The 18,956-nt window shown below is 39.3% G+C and overlaps 1 protein-coding gene across 3 annotated transcripts in view; it reads right to left on the reverse strand.

Annotated features, from left to right (window-relative positions):
- LOC134198846 (uncharacterized) overlaps window positions 1-18,956 on the reverse strand; it is a 38,131-nt gene that overhangs the window by 5,202 nt on the left and 13,973 nt on the right. The window contains exon 5 of one of the 3 annotated variants that reach the window (XM_062668472.1): window positions 2,037-2,256. The exons of 1 other annotated variant lie outside the window; for it this stretch is intronic. In XM_062668472.1, coding sequence (XP_062524456.1) covers window positions 2,215-2,256 — 42 coding nt within the window. In that variant the 3' untranslated portion in view covers window positions 2,037-2,214. Of the gene's footprint in view, window positions 1-2,036; window positions 2,257-10,155; window positions 10,368-18,956 lie in introns of those variants that run through there. One more of the 3 variants, XM_062668474.1, reaches the window with a different exon arrangement.

Below are 18,956 nucleotides of genomic sequence, written 5' to 3' on the forward strand. Positions count from 1 at the left end.
TACCTACAAATGTCATGGTCACTGATTACTCTCTGATATAAATAAATAAAACCAAGATTAAAAGATTCAAACCGAAAAAATACCTACTTTAATAGTTGGTAAAGATAATATTGACCTTTTTTTGTCTCTACCTATTTGCTGTTGGTAGGTTATTCCAGGTTCAAGCGGATAGGAACATTGACCCGGATACGTCAGAGAACATCTATTCATTTCTTTCAGCCTGATCAACTGATAATAAACTCGGAGTCATTATTTCTGATGTACGGAGGACAGGCCGTCATTGTGAGTAAAATTAATATATAAATTTACAAATTCATTACTTTGAAAAAATTAAGTGAAAATGTCAATGAATTGACTTAAAATGCAAAAAAGACTAATTGTAATTTTTTAACCGTTTCATTAAATAATTAAATAAAAATATAATTGTTAGATAGAGTTTACTTACACCCTGTGATGAAACGAAGCAGCATCAGGTACCGGTAATGAAAAACATTTTTGTTATCAATAAAATAATCAACCTACAAACTAAACTAAAAATTTATCTCACTATAAATACCGCATTACTTCTCATTGAAATTGAATTACATAATGATATTTTAATTCGAATACCAAGGATTTATTTAAAAAAAAAATCTATCATCGAAGGTGATTATTAAGATTTTATTTCATTTATTTCTAACACTATATTGTATTATTAAGACGTTAACTCCCATGTATGCCACCGTTGCCCTAGGTAGCGCTTTGAAGGGATGATGTCGATTTATAATGATATTATGTTTTATGTTATTTATGGTTAGAACAGACTGCCCAAGACCGATGCATATGGAAGAGTTTGACTCGAGCCCTACACCCCAGCATAGGGTAATAGGAAAGAAAGAGGAAGAAAGGCGCCGGAATATCTAGTAAAGTCTGAGAAAGACGAATCCGAAAATACTGGGAATGAATATATTTTTAAGAGAACTAAGACTAAATCATACATTAACAAACAAAAGAAGGCAAAGTTAGGCAATACGGTGGTAGGATCTCTTACTAATCCGCACGGGTAGGTACCACCACCCCGCCTATTTCTGCCGTGAAGCAGTAATGCGTTTCGTTCGTTAACTATACTTGAGACCTTAGAACTTGTATCTCAAGGTGGGTGGCGCATTTACGTTGTAGATGTCTATGGGCTACAGTAACCACTTAACACCAGGTGGGCTGTGAGCTCATCCACCCATCTAAGCAATAAAATTTAAAAAAACTTCAGTTCGTCACGTAGGGCACCGGTGACCTACATGGCAGTCAACATGTTAACAAAAACTCGTAACACATCAAACTCTCCTCATATATTGACGGGACTTGACGGACGTATCAACGTCGACATCAGTGCTTCGGCTATTGTCCAATAAATCCCAGCTAAAGGTCATCGGGCAACAAACAGTACTTTAGAAACGAATTGCTCGACACTTCGAACTCATACTCTTCTTCTTTTTCTTCACCTTATCCCACTAAGTGGGGTCGGCACAGGTAATTTTTTTTGCCATTCTCTTCTATGACTTTAGCTCAACACTCACTCCCCTCTCTCTCTCTCACATCGTAATTCACACACTCCATCCACGTCTTCTTCGATTGACCCCTTCCCCCTCTACCTTGCACTACCATTTTCATACATCTCCTAGTCACATGCATCGAACTCACACTAGTATCACGATTTAAGTACGGGCACTTTCTTTCCATATATCACCTGTGACCTTATGAGCATTTAAATGACTTAACTAAAAATAAAAAGTATTTTTTTTTATTTCTTAGATGGGTGGACGAGCTCACAGCCCACCTGGTGTTAAGTGGTTACTGGAGCCCATAGACATCTACAACGCAAATGCGCCACCCACCTTGAGATATAAGTTCTAAGGTCTCAGTATAGTTACAACGGCTACCCCACCCTTCAAACCGAAACGCATTACTGCTTCACGGCAGAAATAGGCAGGGCGGTGGTACCTACCCGTGCGGACTCACAAGAGGTCCTACCACCAGTGAAAGTAGAAAAAATATTTAGAGCTAGTTAAAAAAATCCATCATTACAGTGTTGTGTGACAAATAAATACTACCTTTATGTGCGTTGTTATGTAATTTCTACTAAAAAAAGTTTTTTTCCTTGCTGTTTACCGAAGCTAATATTCAAAATATTTATTAAGCTCCATAACATGCCGCGTAATTACTGCCTTCGACCGGTGATTACAATATGTCGTGTCTATGTAAACTTACCGTAAAAGGATCCTGAAACAACAACAAAAATATGTAAAAAAAAAGAAACAACATTAGCACGTCACAACATTGATTTCACACGTCACGTATGTATTACTTAATCTTTTCAAAATGAAAATCACTAATACAGTATATTTCGCACCCTTACGATTAAAGTGGCTTAATCCGTAATTCTCATTTTTAGGTGAACCACAAAAATTAATTGATGAATTGTCATTTTTTTGTTTTTCGGTTATAATACTTTAAGGTAAGCGCTTAAGAGACGGAAAGAGTACGTCTGTTCTTTTCTATACTAATACTAATATATATTATTGAAGTGAAACTTCTTTATCGGCGTTGGAAAAAAATTTACCGTCACATTTTTCGGTTACGCGTCACATTTTTCCGTTACGCGCCATCTTTTTTGTATTCATGTCTATGATAATAAAATCCTTTTGTTTAAACTTTATCTAATTTAACTTTTTTGTATTCATGTCTATGATAATAAAATCCTTTTGTTTAAACTTTATCTAATTTAACTTTATTTAACCAATTTCTAGAAAGTTGCATGTAGATCATTTTTCGAAAAATAAGGCCATAAACAAGTTTCACTTCTTACGTGTGTACACTAGTACACGCACACATTTTTTTGTTTGTTTGTTTGTTTCGAATAGGCTCCGAAACTACTGGACCGATTTGAAAAATTCTTTTTCCATTAGAAGCCGACATTGTCCCTGATGAACATAGGCTACCTTTTTAAAAAAAAATTTTTTTTTTTTTTTGGTTTCATGTGTGTTTTAATGTTTCCGAAGCGAAGCGAGGGCGGGTCGCTAGTCTGGAATAAAAGAGACTCTTTAATTTTAATAAACTCATAGAATGCAATATGTTCATTGGTCTATTGACGTATAAAGCTCATTTTCTTAAAGTATTTAGTTAAGCCATTTCAATTCTAGAGGTGCGATTTGTTGAAACGCAATTTGATAGTGTAAATTAGAATGCAACAGTTTTTTTTGACAACTCTACACGCCATGCTCTGTTCGAACTCACGTTATACTAATTGGTAACATACAGAGTTCACAACCTCAAGGCCGCTACCGACGTAGAGACTTTTGAGGTCGTAATGTTAATAGTGTTGTAATACCTGATGTCTCAATCCTTCGATATGATGGTGGACTCGACCCGTGCGAACTCACAACAGGCCCTACCATCAACGATTACGCATAATTAGGCTTATTTTTTGTTGTGATAAATTATTCTTTCGTCGCAAAATATTTTGAGAAAAAACGTTAGGTAGCAATTGTTTGGTAAAAAGAATCTTTTTAGCGTGTCGCGATTCCGAACCGTTGGGAGAATCAGCGTGACCCCGCTCTTGCTAGGACAAATGTTGACAAATCCTCTCAGGATGGTTCCCGTGAGTTCGCCTACTCGTATATATATACCCTATAAGCTACTGTTCATAAGTAAAAAAAATTTGGAAAAAATGGTACCTCCCGTTTGATTTGCACACCGACATAGTCGCACCACTCAGTACGAACAGTGTCATACCCATAGATAATACACATAAATTAGTTATTGATAAGCAACTCAAGCACTTAACAAATATGTTTACGGGCGTCGGCCACTAGATGGCTTCGCTTCGATTAGTTTCTCATTGCTCCTGTTGATAGCAGTAACAAATTACCTATCCTATATTTTATTTTTAATGAAAGATTTTATACATTTTCAGAAACGGCAAATTGATAAAATTTAATAAATTTGTCTATAATAAATAAAGACTTGTATGATTTGTTATTTTCTGTGTTTAGTGATACAATAATTAAATACTTTAACTTTAACAACATATAAGTTTAGGGGCATCCGCTACAAGATATCGCTAGTTTCCATACAAAATAAATATTTGTCTTAAAGTATCGCAGTTTCAGAGCCCTGGTCGTACCGATAACTTTTATGACGGTTTCATACCTACTTTATACGAATAGTACCCGAGCGAACTAAAATGACTACAAATGTTATAATATACTCTGATAAAACCATTTGTAGCATTATTCGTGTTCAATGCGTTCGTGAGAGTCTTATCTGATCGAGTTTAAGCTTTGTAGTTGTAAGTACGAAAGGTGACAAGCGAGTCGTTTCCAAAAACGCGTATATTACAAAATATTAGCGTTATTTACAGCGAAACTTATAAATTACATGTAGGTTGTTTGTGATTCAATCATCCCTACGGTAGTTTAGTTTCATATGACGTCACAAGCATAATTTTTTTTTTAAGCGAAGATATAATACAATTTTTACAGCGAAATAACATTTCTCTGACTCCGCTCTCACGCTTCGATACGAGCAAAATAAAAGAGATTCAAGTTTCGGAAAAATATCCATAATGTACGACGACGCGTAAGACGTTCCCGGCACCGAATTACCTACTAAACTGTAAAAAAACGTAGACGAAAGCGAGGGCTCTGCATATTCCCATGGCCGGGAGAGGATTCGATAGGGCTTTAATACACCCATAATCGTCGTTCGACGATGGACCATATGAAATATGTAATACCGCTAATAGGTCTCCGTGTGTAGCTTCCTCAGCGGTCGCTCGACCAATTTCGCCGTTGGTAATAACTTTAATATCCCATCAATGCGAAGCCTGGTGCATGTACAGAGACGGGACTCGGTAATGACTGCGATTCAATGTCCATACGTTTGGAACGTATGTACCTCACATCTATACTAATATAATAAAGAGGAAAGATTTGTTTGTCAGTTTGTATTGAATAGGCTCCGAAGCTACTGAACCAATTTGAAAAATTCTTTCACTTTTTGGAAGCTACACTATTCCCGAGTGACATAGGCTATAATCTTTATTGAAAAAAAATTAGGGATCCTTACTAGAACTCTAATGTAATGTAACCCAAGGTGTAAAAAAATACCTAAAACATTATTTACATCGCGTGCCCTGCGAAAATTATTAATGATAGAATAAAATAATGTACTACGACTTTGTAGAACACATTATTATTTACAAAATGTGTCGCGACAGCATATGTCTAACTATTATAGATATGCCGCAATAAGTGTTCTTTTATTTAAAAAAATAAAACAACGTTGAAATTTTTGTTAAAGACCCGAGCGGAGCCGGAGCGGGCCGCTAGTTTATTTAATAAATCTGACCACAGCTAGCACTTATTATTATGTTAAAACGGTTTACTTTTAATCATTACGCGTGTTTCGGTAAAAAAATTACAAATGTTGTGTTAACACGTTCGGCTGCTGAGAGATGTAATTTGAACAAATATTTGTCACGTGCACCTTACAAGACACAGATAAACAATTACGAACAGACACGGAGACGAGAACAGAAATTTTAAAATGTAACAACAAACAGCTTGCTCGGGTCGAAACAGTAAAATCAAACAAAATCATACGGAGAGGCAATTAAAAACGACCATAATTAATCTCAATCAACAAAGTTCGCGGCAATAAACAATCACTCGTCGAATGTCATTTTCGAGAAATGTGTGTCGCGGTCGTGAATGACAAACTTGCAGGGTTATAAGCATGGTGAATGTGGATTCCTAAAATAAAAGGCAATTTATTATCGTAAGCATTGCAGACGCAGTGACGCAAACATTTGTCGACAGTTATTAAGCGCTGGAGCGCTACATCGAGTTGGAGAGGGTGAACATGACACCGACTGCACAGTACGTACGGACGAGGATATTGTCACTATTCCGAAACGTACTCGTGTATCATTACAGTACTGTCTTGTAATTAATCAAACCAAACCATAACGTTCACGCAATAAACTCAATTTTGATAATTTAACGGCTTTGTAACTTAAGTTCAATTATGACCATTAAATACGCTAATGCTTTATAGTAACTAAATTTGTTTTCGGATTAAACCTGTAATTATGCACAAATGTATTATAAAGAACCGTTCACCGGCGGTCGTAAAGACGAGGCAGCGACTTTGATCGTCCGTCCGTGTCCTGCGAATTGCGCGAAGTACGTACATACAATCGAGTGCATAATTTTTAATGTGGCCCTCGTGGTGAACGCTGAATTTAATTGTGGACGTTAACGAGTGCACCCCGTGGATACGTCCTTAATAGAGCGTTGTGTCTCTTCGTTTTGTTTGAACGTTCAGTGACTCTGTTATTTCGGAGCGACTAATAAATTGCGTGATGACAGGTGTCAGCTGCTCGACCGCCTCTGCACTCTTGCGTCGATGTCTCATTCCTCACGTTCTACTCCTAAATTCTCTTATTTTATCAGCGCTCCGTTCAATTTTCGTTTCGTTCCTTCATCGTAGGTACACTGTTTGTTTGTATTGCCGTTATCACTATTTTCGCGAGTGCATATCGACGCTTGAAAGGCAAACGTGACTAAGCGACAATTCGTGAACTTTACAGTAGACTAATTTAAAGTTGAAATACCTGAAAAAAAATCTATTTTAACGAATCCAGCTGTAGGATTGAATGATTATTAATAGACCTAGAAATATATATTTTTTTGCGCATCGAATATGGTTATTTATTGCCTATCGCTTATGTACAAAGCAGTTATTGTCGCTTAGTCACGTTTGCCTTTCAAGGGTCGATATGTACATCGCCTTCACAATTATAAATATGTTTACAGCGAAAAGCTTAAGTAGATTTAGAGATGTACTATTTCATTTACCGTTGACGAGAACATTATTAGAAAAAAAAATTTAGGTAGATAGATACATTTATAACATCGTGTCTTGATATTTGTGTTTTATTTAGACGTTTATTTTCCTGGAACGAGTTAATTAACGCGATGTGTTATTTAATAAGGCATGTATGTTGTCTCCCAAATCATATTCGTACACAAATGAATGACAACTCCCTGGGGTTGTATGTGTATTTGTTCTATGCTTTTAATTAAGAAAACTTTGGACATAAGCTAATTCTAATGGCAGAGAAAAAAAAGATATATATTATATGTATAAAATGAATAAATCAAATGTTATTTCTTTTTACTATACTTAATTACAGTAGGGCGTATATAAATAAAGAACGCGCGCCCATTGAGGCGAACTGACCGGGCGATCGCCGCGGCGCGCCTTGTCGTTACACGCAAATGCACTTATCTTACCGGGATGTGAAAAACCGTTTTTAACTCGGTGCCGTCGGTTAGTTGAGCCAACATATCCGACTGAGCGCGGCCTCCGAGTCAATGCCTCTAGAGGTTACGTTTCAACAGGATTTCGAGACCCGAGACAAATAAAAAAAACAAAAAAGTTACAAATCAGTACGGTCCCAACACAGAAACAATAAGGGACAGCGCTTATTTTATTTCATTCTATTGTTCGTTTCCGAGACGAACATGTTTACATTCTCGCCCGTCATCAATGGCGGTGTCCGTTATAATAAACTGTTTCCTCTACCGCTAATCATTGACGTCTAATTAACACTGAACCGTAAAGCCATCAACGACGCAGCGATAAAAAGTAAACAGAAGGCTTTAATATCGATACAAATAAATAATTCGACAATGAACGAATATCAATAAATTGAAATTGTAACTCGTAAAAACGCATCATCGATTACTGTTAACAGCTGGCGGGCATTTTTGCAAAATGAATGAATTTCGGACCGATTCAAAAGCTGCAGCGAGCCACGATTATTTGTAGAGTTTAATTTTAATAAAATAAAATAAAAAACGTCATTTTATTATCCGTCATTTATGTAGTATCCGTATATTTTGTTCACGAGTAATTTCTTAAATCAGTATGTTCTAAAACTTAGCAATTTACATGAAGCTCCAACTTTTGCCTAACAATAGCCTTATTAAAATCTTGAAGAGAACTTTAATTTGCGTTGACAGATACATCATTAATCTTATCAAAACTCACAGAGCCTCCCCGGCCCCTCTGTTCCGAAACACTAAAAACTCGAAGTAGAGGAATATGACGTTACGAAAATTTTCTGTCGCTAAAATCTTCGTTTCCATCGTCATCAATCCACTATAGTCTTACCAAAATGCACGGTACTTATCCCTAAATGCTCCAGGTACCTACTTATACCTGTAAATTTTAGGGCTGTCTTTAACTCAAACTGAAGTTAAATCTGTTTACTCAATTGATTGCGGCACTAAATCGATTCCGAAGCTCTGCAGCGTGAATCTTCCTAACGGTTGAAGCGAAAACAAAACCACGAGTCAAACATTCGTGATAGCCCTTATCGATTCTGTTCCATCTTGTTTGCATTTCGTTGCATTCGCTTGAACAAATAGGGACCCTGAGTGGTAAGAGTCCTAATTAAAAACTATAGTCAGTGACCATATAATACTGGATGATGCCCTCCGGCAATTAGGCACATCGTTGGTTTATCACCCAGTTATCACGTATAGGTTTTTTTATTCGCGATCTTGGATCGTTTTGCGTTTAGAGTATCAAGTAAGTATAAGTAAAGTAATGAATAGACGTTTTTTTTATAAACTTGTAAAAAGCCTACGTTCTATTTATAACAATTACGGAGACAAAACTAACTGTATCTCTACATGTTTTTAAATTAAACGAATAGACGTCGATAAAATCTATAATAACTTCTCATAACAAACCCATACAGCATGACTCGTAAGAAAGCTGATAAAGCGACTAACAGAAACACCATTAAAAATAACTCTTTAACCACTTCATAATCAGAAGCCAATTAAATAACAAATTACAAATAAAAGCAAATATATCGAGTTTATTACAAACAATATCGAATTGAATGTTTGATCGGTTTTAATTAAACAATTGTAAACAGAAAAACTATAAGCGATTGAGCGAGCTTGGAGGCAGTCGGTATCCGATCGCGTTTATAAAGCGGGCGGCCCACCTCGTCCGCACTAAAAATGTGATCTTATCTTCGATATTTTAATAGGTTCCCGTGGCGGCACCTTCGCGCTGCGCAGTAATTGTATAAAGCATATTTAGAGGAATAAATTCAATATGCCGAGGATGAGCCGGCTGAAGCCGCGTTACTTTTCTCTTCGTGATAAAGCTTAAAACAATAAGCCAAATTTTTTTTACTGATGGTAGGTTAATTTTACTGGTGGTAGGACCTCTTGTGAGTCCGCACGGGTAGGTACCACCTCCCTGCCTGTTTCAGCCGTGAAGCAGTAATGCGTTTCGGTTTGAAGGGTGGGGCAGCCGTTGTAACTATACTTGAGACCTTAGAACTTATATCTCAAGGTGGGTGGCGCATTTTCGTTGTAGATGTCTATGGGCTCCAGTTACTACTTAACACCAGGTGGGCCGTGAGCTCGTCCACACATCTAAGCAATAAAAAAAAGCATATTTAGAGGAATAAATTCAATATGCAGAGGATGAGTCGTCTGAAGCCGCGTTACTTTCCTCTTCGTGATAAAGCTTAAAGCAACAAGCCAAGTAATTACAATAGTCACACACTCGATCACAGATGCGAATAGTGATTAACTATCGCGTGCCTTTGGTCTTGAATTGTTTGTACGCGTGGTAAACATATGACATCTTCAACGTTATTGCTTCAGCTTGATTGGAAAGGGAGCATATTATTTGAATAATATTTTGTTGAGTTATATTGAATTCGTAAAGTTTTGTTCTATATACGGAATAGTCTTAGCCGTCAGAGCTGTAATTAGCTTTAAAAAAATGAGTTTGCCTTTTGTGATTGTTGAAATTTAAATTAGTTCTAAAATACGAAATAAAAATAAAATACTAGATATATTTATACCAAGCGTGGTGGGCAACGATTATATATAAAATTATTCTCCTACAAGTTTGACGACTTAGTATATTTAAATCACCATTATAAGTGAGAATAAATATGGATAATCTCCACCAGCGTTCTCATAACTCAGCTACATTATGCTACATAGTACTATTAGATACTTGATAGAGTTTAAAATGGTAGTAGATACTGTTTTAGACTAATAAAATAAGAACGAATTTTGATTAATCAATATGAGTTAGGTGTTATTTTTATTTACGAAAAATAGTACCGTAGGCCTCTGAAAATATTACGAAAAGAACCCTTTTAATTCTGATCAATTAAAAGTTTTGCGTGGAAAGAGTAATCTTGACGCAAGGGTTTGGACTCGGTAAAGTTCTTTTGTATTTTATCCTATAAAGAGAAGTTTTTCAGTAAAACAACGCTCAATCTGCAACAAAATATAAAAGTTTTACAATAACGTACACGCCTCGGGCAGGGAGATCATCAAAGACGAGAATAAATCCTCTTTCTAAACTCGGGTGTTTACGGGGAATATCTAAAAGAAAGTAATAATAAAGAAGGGCTTGTAAAGGGACAATAGAAAACCTTTATTGAACGTTAAAGGAATTGTGATCGTCGACACAAAAATACATCAAAACTGAAGGAACCAAACGGATTGTTCGAGTTCGAGAGGAGCTGGGTGCGCGATGTTTTAAGGCTTCGTCAAACAGAACGCGTACTTAGCGCTGCGTCATCCGTTTATCTCCCCCCGGACAAGCCCCTCCTGAGCAGTGACATCGAGTCACTGCTCGGCATGGGAGACTCTGTCATCCTGGCAGGCGATTTAAATTGCCACCACACTAGGTGGAACTGCCATCGTACAAACGTTAACGGTAGGCGTCTCGACGCGTTTATAGACGACCTCACCTTCGAAATAGTCGGTCCCCCAACTCCAACATGTTATCCGTATAACATCGCGCTCCGTCCGAGCACTATAGACCTGGCATTGCTTAGGAACGTAACTCTGCGCTTGCGTTCCATCGAAGCAATGTCAGAGCTCGACTCAGACCACCGACCTGTCGTTATGCAGCTCGGTCGCCCTCACAACCCAGTCACTGTTACGAGGACCATGGTGGATTGGAATAAGCTGGGCACGTGCCTAGCCGACGCCGCTCCGCCAATCCTCCCTTACGGCCCGGATTCGAATCCATCCCCCGAGGACACCGTCGAATCCATAAACATCATTACCGATCACATCTCTTCCGCGATCATTAGATCTTCTAAAGAAGTCGATGTGGAGGACAGCTTCCACCGCATCAGACTGTCCCCCGATCTTAGGAATCTCTTAAGAGTTAGGAACGCGGCAATCCGGGCCTACGATCGTCTTCCCACGCATTCAAACCGGATTCGGATGCGTCGTCTACAACGCGAAGTCCACTCCCGCTTAAGCGACGCGCGTAACGATAATTGGCATAGTTATTTAGAACAACTCGCGCCCTCCCACCAAGCATACTGGCGACTAGCTAGGACTCTCAAATCCGAAACTACCGCTACTATGCCTCCCCTCGTACGCCCCTCAGGCCAACCACCGGCATTCGATGACGATGACAAGGCTGAGCTGCTGGCCGATGCACTGCAAGAGCAGTGCACCACCAGCACTCAACACGCGGACCCCGAACACACCGAGTTAGTCGACAGGGAGGTCGAGCGCAGAGCTTCCCTGCCGCCCTCGGACGCGTTACCCCCCATTACCACTGACGAAGTTAGAGACGCGATCCACAACCTACAACCTAGGAAGGCACCCGGCTCCGACGGCATCCACAACCGCGCGCTTAAACTCTTGCCAGTCCAACTGATAGCAATGTTGGCTACAATTTTAAATGCCGCTATGACGCACTGCATCTTTCCCGCGGTGTGGAAAGAAGCGGACGTTATCGGTATACATAAGCCGGGCAAACCGACAAACGAAACTTCCAGTTACCGTCCGATTAGTCTCCTCTCGACGATAGGAAAAATTTACGAACGGCTCCTTAGGAAACGCCTCTGGGATTTTGTTACCGCGAACAAAATTCTCATAGACGAACAGTTCGGATTCCGCTCAAAACACTCATGCGTACAACAAGTGCACCGCCTCACGGAGCACATTCTGATAGGACTAAATAGGCGTAAACAAATCCCGACCGGCGCCCTCTTCTTCGACATCGCGAAGGCGTTCGACAAAGTCTGGCACAACGGTTTAATTTATAAACTGTACAACATGGGAGTGCCAGACAGACTCGTGCTCATCATACGAGACTTCTTGTCGAACCGTTCGTTTCGATATCGAGTAGAGGGAACTCGTTCTCGTCCCCGTCAACTGACCGCCGGAGTCCCGCAAGGCTCCGCGCTCTCCCCGTTATTATTTAGTTTGTATATCAATGATATACCCCGGTCTCCGGAGACCCATCTAGCGCTCTTCGCCGATGACACGGCTATCTACTACTCGTGTAGGAAGATGTCGCTGCTTCATCGGCGACTCCAGATCGCAGTAGCCACCCTGGGACAGTGGTTCCGGAAGTGGCGAATAGACATCAACCCCACGAAAAGCGCAGCGGTGCTCTTCAAAAGGGGTCGCCCTCCGAACATCACTTCGAGCATCCCACTCCGTAGTAGGCGCGCAAACACCTCCGCCGTTAGTCCCATCACTCTCTTTGGCCAGCCCATTCCGTGGGTCTCGAAGGTCAAATATCTAGGCGTCACCCTCGACAGAGGGATGACATTCCGTCCCCATATAAAAACGGTACGCGACCGCGCCGCGTTTATTCTAGGACGACTCTATCCAATGCTTTGTAGTCGAAGCAAACTGTCCCTCCGTAATAAGGTAACTCTCTACAAAACTTGTATACGCCCCGTCATGACGTATGCAAGCGTAGTGTTCGCTCACGCAGCCCGCACCAACTTGAAATCCCTTCAGGTTATTCAATCACGATTCTGCAGGATAGCCGTCGGAGCGCCTTGGTTCCTTAGGAATGTGGATCTCCACGACGACCTGGAGCTCGACTCTTTTAGTAAGTATCTACAGTCGGCATCGCTGCGCCATTTTGAGAAGGCGGCACGACATGAGAACCCTCTCATCGTAGCCGCTGGAAATTACATACCCGACCCAGTAGACCGAATGGTAAACCGTCGACGTCGCCCAAAGCACGTCATTACGGATCCTCCTGATCCATTAACGGTGCTTTTAGGCACCACAAGCACCGGTCACCGTCCTCGTCGAACCCGTCGCTTGCGACGAAGGGCTCGACGAGCGAACTAACCCATAGACACAGCCCACTGAGTTTCTCGCCGGATCTTCTCAGTGGGTCGCGTTTCCGATCCGGTGGTAGATTCAGCGAAGCACTGCTCTTGCTAGGGTCAGTGTTAGCAACTCTCCGGTTGAGCCCCGCGAGCTCACCTACTAACGTTAGGGTGAAGCTGAAATAGCCTCTCAAGGCTATCAGCATAGGTAAAATAAAAAAAAAAATAAAAAAAAAAAAAAAAAGCGCTGCGTTTTAACGTCGCGCTCTTTTCATGTCACACAAATTGACTAGATGAGTCCAACGCTCCTTGACGCAACGCATTCGCCAAATCATAGTGTCTTTCGATAGCAGTGTGAAAATATAAAAGTATTAAGATGTCGAGTGATTCAGATGTGGCAGTGTATAAGCATGGGTATTTGCTAACTATTTCTATCAATTTTTCGGGCATTATCTAGTATTTTAATACACATTCACTCGGACGCTAAAATAAAATTTGTAAAAAATTACAACGCTTGACGTCAAAGCGTCTTAACGTCGCGACAGAGCGTTGCGTACTTATAGCACTGGGGCTCTGTTTGACGGTATATTACCATAGTAGTACAACACATCTCATCATCATAGCGCGCCGTCAGTTTAGCGCTCTGACGCGCGCTAATTACGCGTTCTGTTTGACGAAGCCTTTAGGCCGTAGACACACGTGTTTCGAAGTAAGTGTAGTACTTCAGCTTAATGCAGAAACAGTGTCTATATATATTCGCATTTATGCCGTAATGAGGTCGTTACACGGCGCCCGAATTCGGTACTGCCGTGGGCGGGCGGAGGTCTCGCACCTACTACGCTGCAAGCGGCCTCTCCCAATTAGCCTTAAAATAATGAACATGTTTTATATTTCCACCCGAGTGCGGTGTGTACTTATCCCCGTTTGCCCCGGGAGGTCATGCGGCTGTGGCCCTTAACACAGGGATACCTTTCAGTCCGTTGCGTAATTATTTATTATTAGGGACAATGTCAATTTTTGTTAGAGGAAATTAATCTAATTTCGTATTTGTTAACAGTAAGCTTAAGCCTTGTAGTTTTAAGCATACATCCAAATATTTACAGTAAAAAACGAATACATATATCTACTAGCTTTGATTACTTTAAATAATATATTTTTTCTTATATTAGTTTCATACCACTTACCTGAAATTCAAATTATAATGTGTCTCCACCGATGTTGTCACCGGTGAATCGAATATAATTATGTACTAGTAAATTAAGGCGCATTCAACTTAGGGAATAAAGACCCAATTAAGATAAATGAAGAGCTTCGACGCAGCCACACTTACAATTTAAATAACGATTTAAACAGCTTCCTGCCCGTTTAGTCTACAAATAACGAGACTGATTAAAGTTTTAACCGAATCCGAAAAAATAATCAATTTAGTCGGTCGGGCGCGGCTTCTGATCGATTGCCACAATGCCGACCGGATGATATACTCGGCGAGCTCCAACGATAAATATCCCGAGACAAATGTTCAGGAGTGTCTCCGGAGAGTTGCGGTGACACTAAATTTAAAAGCTTCAATTGTACAGAAATAACTAAAACACGGTTAAGATCTTTAGAAAACAAATCGTGTATCGGTCGCTTGACGACAATCGTGATTGACTGCGCAAGTGAACGTCACTAATATAAACAAATTAATAGGGAGCCGGCCGAGATCCAGTGGTGCCGCGCGTCATTTAGACACCGCTTGCTCGCTCACGTTCAGGGGTTCATTCCGACATCCGAATTTCCCAGCTGTCATTTTATATGTTCACAAAAATATATAGAACATATATTACACGGACGAACCGTAAATCACGTGCGGGCGGCTTTTTCAGCTTTTATTAAACATTTCCTGTTTATCTGTTATATTTTAATTATGAATTACAGTATCGAGGAAACATAATTCTCGGGTGATAATTTTTATTACAGATGTATCAAAACATAGCTTTAGTGTTTCGTTTAATTATAATTAACGAAACAATAATAACTAAAGGGATCGGCAACTCAGTCTGCGGACGTTATTTAAAAGTTGAAGCTTCGTCTTGAGGCTATTATCTACACCCATTAAACATGTTACATGTGTTAATCACATCCTTTTAGGGTCGCCTTATCAAAACAGGAGCAATTTTAAGAATGACTGCGCCTATAAATAAAGGCGTCTACATTAATTATGAGCTTAATTATGTAGAATCCCTTTGATTTACAAGCCGCTCATTGCCGCAACGAATTGTAGTGGCTTAACGGAGTATCTTGAGATTTCCCCGCCGCCTCTCGGTTTATATTATTTTTGTCCCTAGGATAAGTTGATGGGGTACGCGTACATATCGAGATAAAAGCGAATTGAGACAAGTTGTCGCCGCACCACTTCTAAGGATTAAACGACACCCACCGTGGAATATAGTACACGTATACATTTTGTACTAGTTATGTTGGTAAAAGTTATCGTTGAGACGGTTATCAAATTTTTTTTTATTAAATATCTATTGTACATTCCAAACAAAATCTGCATCGGGAAAACTAGATGATTCTTAGAAATGTAAAAGAAAGATTCATATGAAAGAATGTTCTCAGTCATAATCAAATTCACTAAGACCGCGACGATAGTTATTTATTGAATCGTTATGTATTGTTCAAATATTTACTATTTGTTTATTGTTCAAAAGAATGCGACATGAAAAGTACTTCGAATAGAACAAAGGATTTGAATTAAATTGTCAAACGGTAAGGGTGGTTGTTCACGAATTGCCGAAAGCAACCGACGACGAATCGCGCTCGGCACACCGCGTGTACGCCGCCGGCGGCCATCCCCGCGACATGCGTCCTATCCCTGAACCCCAAAACCATTCAGAAATTCCCCGTAACCAGATTCACACAATAGGGCGCTTCAAACATTTAATTACCCTTCGACCGCTCATTCTGTGGAAATAATAAAACAACGTATACAAAATTAGAAAAACTAAGCAGATTAGGCGAAAAACAGTGCACAGTCAGTATCGCAGAACTATTACAAAAGCATCGCAGATACAATGGGGAAGCGCTCTCGATTAGAGCAATCGAATAATTGTCCTGGATTGCTTACAAATGGAAATCGAAGCTCACAAATCGGACGCCGTGTGGCTGGTTCTAATTCAGGCTAGTGTTTAGAAACAATAGCTCTGCGCTGCAATTAGTTTATCCAATAGATGGTGGCCGAACGAGTCGTAAATCTACGTTCTTGCCACCAGTGGGCTGTGTACCTAGTTGCGGCGCCGTATGTAGATTCTCGGTTAATTAATGTGCCATGGTAAAGTGCGAGGTCTCTCCCTCGCATCCCCAGTTGGGTTTCGTAAATTGCGCACCCATCTCCCTCATGTACAATAGCTCCAATTTTGGTAAATTAAAATTCGACGCCCAAAAGAGATTGCCGTTTAACAAATACGTTGGTTTTTGTGAATTTATTTGATGCTTTTAATTTGGCTTCTATTTTATTTTTTCTAAATTCAATTTTTTTTTTTATTTGGCTTCTATTTTTATTTGATACAAAATGTTGTCGTATATAATTTTTCTTTATGAAATACAAGATATTCACCGAAATAATTTCGCATTCTCTCCATTGTTGGATATTTTTATACAGTTTTTAACTGTAGCCTCAGAAAATATAGGTACCTCCTTTATTGTTATTCATTTAGTCCTATTACTTACTGCACAGGATATGTATTGGAATGATAGGTGTCCTGAAAATTTACACACGTAACGAATATGATTGCTTTGCTGCTTAACTGGCATTTGTTTATTAAAAATGAGTTATGTTAAGTTACGTGATAAATACACGATTAGACTAATAAGACGGTTCCATATTAATGACAGTCAATGAGATGTTCTTCTAAACACATGTTAAATTTAATGCTACCATTTAAAACAAGTAAATTGTCTCGGAATAAAAATACAAGAGGCAGCATCAATTACTTCGAGGATTGTGTACGTATTGCTTCATTTTGCCGGTTTCCATCGGAGATATAACTTTCTAATCGTTTACATATATTAAGAATTGCTTGAAAAGGTTAACCTAATCGCGTGTTCAGTTCAGACTTCGTTATCTCGTGATTGTGTAGCTGGTTGAAGGCAAAAGACGAGGGCGCGTCAAGCAACCCTCATTATCCCTTTCATGTTGAATTTCAATAAGCGTGCTTTCGTATTTTGCAATAACAAACCGAGCAATGCTTCGCACGTAAATATACATTTGCGAAGTATATGTATTTACTGAAACAATCCAAGTTTATAGCAGTATACCGTTGAAAGCCTTACACAAATTGGTTCACTTATTGGAAATATTAGCATGCAGAATGTATAGAAAATGTCTCTAGAATCTTATAAGCGCAATGATAAGTCGCAAAACCAGGCGCTCCTAAACTCGCCCAAGTAACAAGCTGTCATGGTGAATGATACAGTACCAACAATAAATGTAGCTGCTAATACTTCTGTTTCTACACCGAATATCATCGGTTAAATGACCGTAATGATAGCAGGACATATAAATCAAGGGCACTCTGTCGATCCGAGACGCAGGACGACCGACGTCTATTTCTAGAAGACGACAGAAAAGCCACAGCTCAAGCAGAAAATATCGGCATTATCAATTTATAGAGAATTCAGAGGGTAGATCTGAAAGATCGGTTATCATAACAATATCAAGCATTTCTTGTGAAAATGTTAGTGCGATTTGGGTTTTTATCAAATATCTTCTGTATTGATAGATAACTACCGCTATAGGCCTATGATATCGAAGTCTGAAATCGTATTAAAAGAGGAACAACACATGATTGCTACGCGGCAGAAGCTCGTACTCGTAATTGAGGAAATTATTTGTTTGATTTGCGAAACTAAACTTTATTCACTAGCACTTTATACCTGTAAGGATTGTATGGCTCTACTCTTGATCTATGATAAGCTTTTAATATTGCTTTCACGAGAATATTTTTTTATTTTTTTATTTCCCTTGCTTTCTAAACATGTCTAATTACATGATAATATATTTTTAGGTTATTCATTCTAGAAAATAGTACAGTTGCTTTATGTATATTATTCAAGTCGGAACGTCGGAGTCGTGAACTATCTTTAAAACATCGATGTGTGTTTTGGGTGAGATTGAACTGGCGTGAGCTGCCAGAAAATCAAACTTTGACTGCCACCTTGAGATAAAAGTTGAAGGTACTCAAGTATAGTTACAACGGCTGCACTACCCTTTAAACCGAAACGCATTACTGCTTCACGGCAGAAATAGGCAGGGTGATGGTACCTACCCGCGCGGACTCACAAGAGGTCCTACCACCAGTAATTACGTTAATTATAATTTTGCGGGTTTGATTTTTATTACACAATGTTATTTCTTCACCGTGGAAGTCAATCGTGAACATTTGTTGAGTACGTATTTCATTATAAAAATTGGTACCCGCCTGCGGGATTCGAACACCGGTGCATCGCTTCAACACGAATGCACCGGACGTCTTATCTTTTAGGCCACGACGACTATATTTTATTCGATGTTACATATTACAATAAATGTTGTAATAAAATCCATCTCAAACTTTCCAACAATGTACCAAGCAAACTTTCCCAGGTTCAGATATATAATTTTTTTTGGAGAAACGACTCATTCACTCTCAGTATACAGAAAAAACATTTACGTAGTGAATTATTATAACGTTTACGATTTTTTTTTAGGACGGAGTGATTACTGCTGGCCCTGAAGTCA

This window comes from Bombyx mori, chromosome 1 (assembly GCF_030269925.1).
Source record: "Bombyx mori chromosome 1, ASM3026992v2".
Lineage (NCBI taxonomy): Eukaryota > Metazoa > Arthropoda > Insecta > Lepidoptera > Bombycidae > Bombyx > Bombyx mori.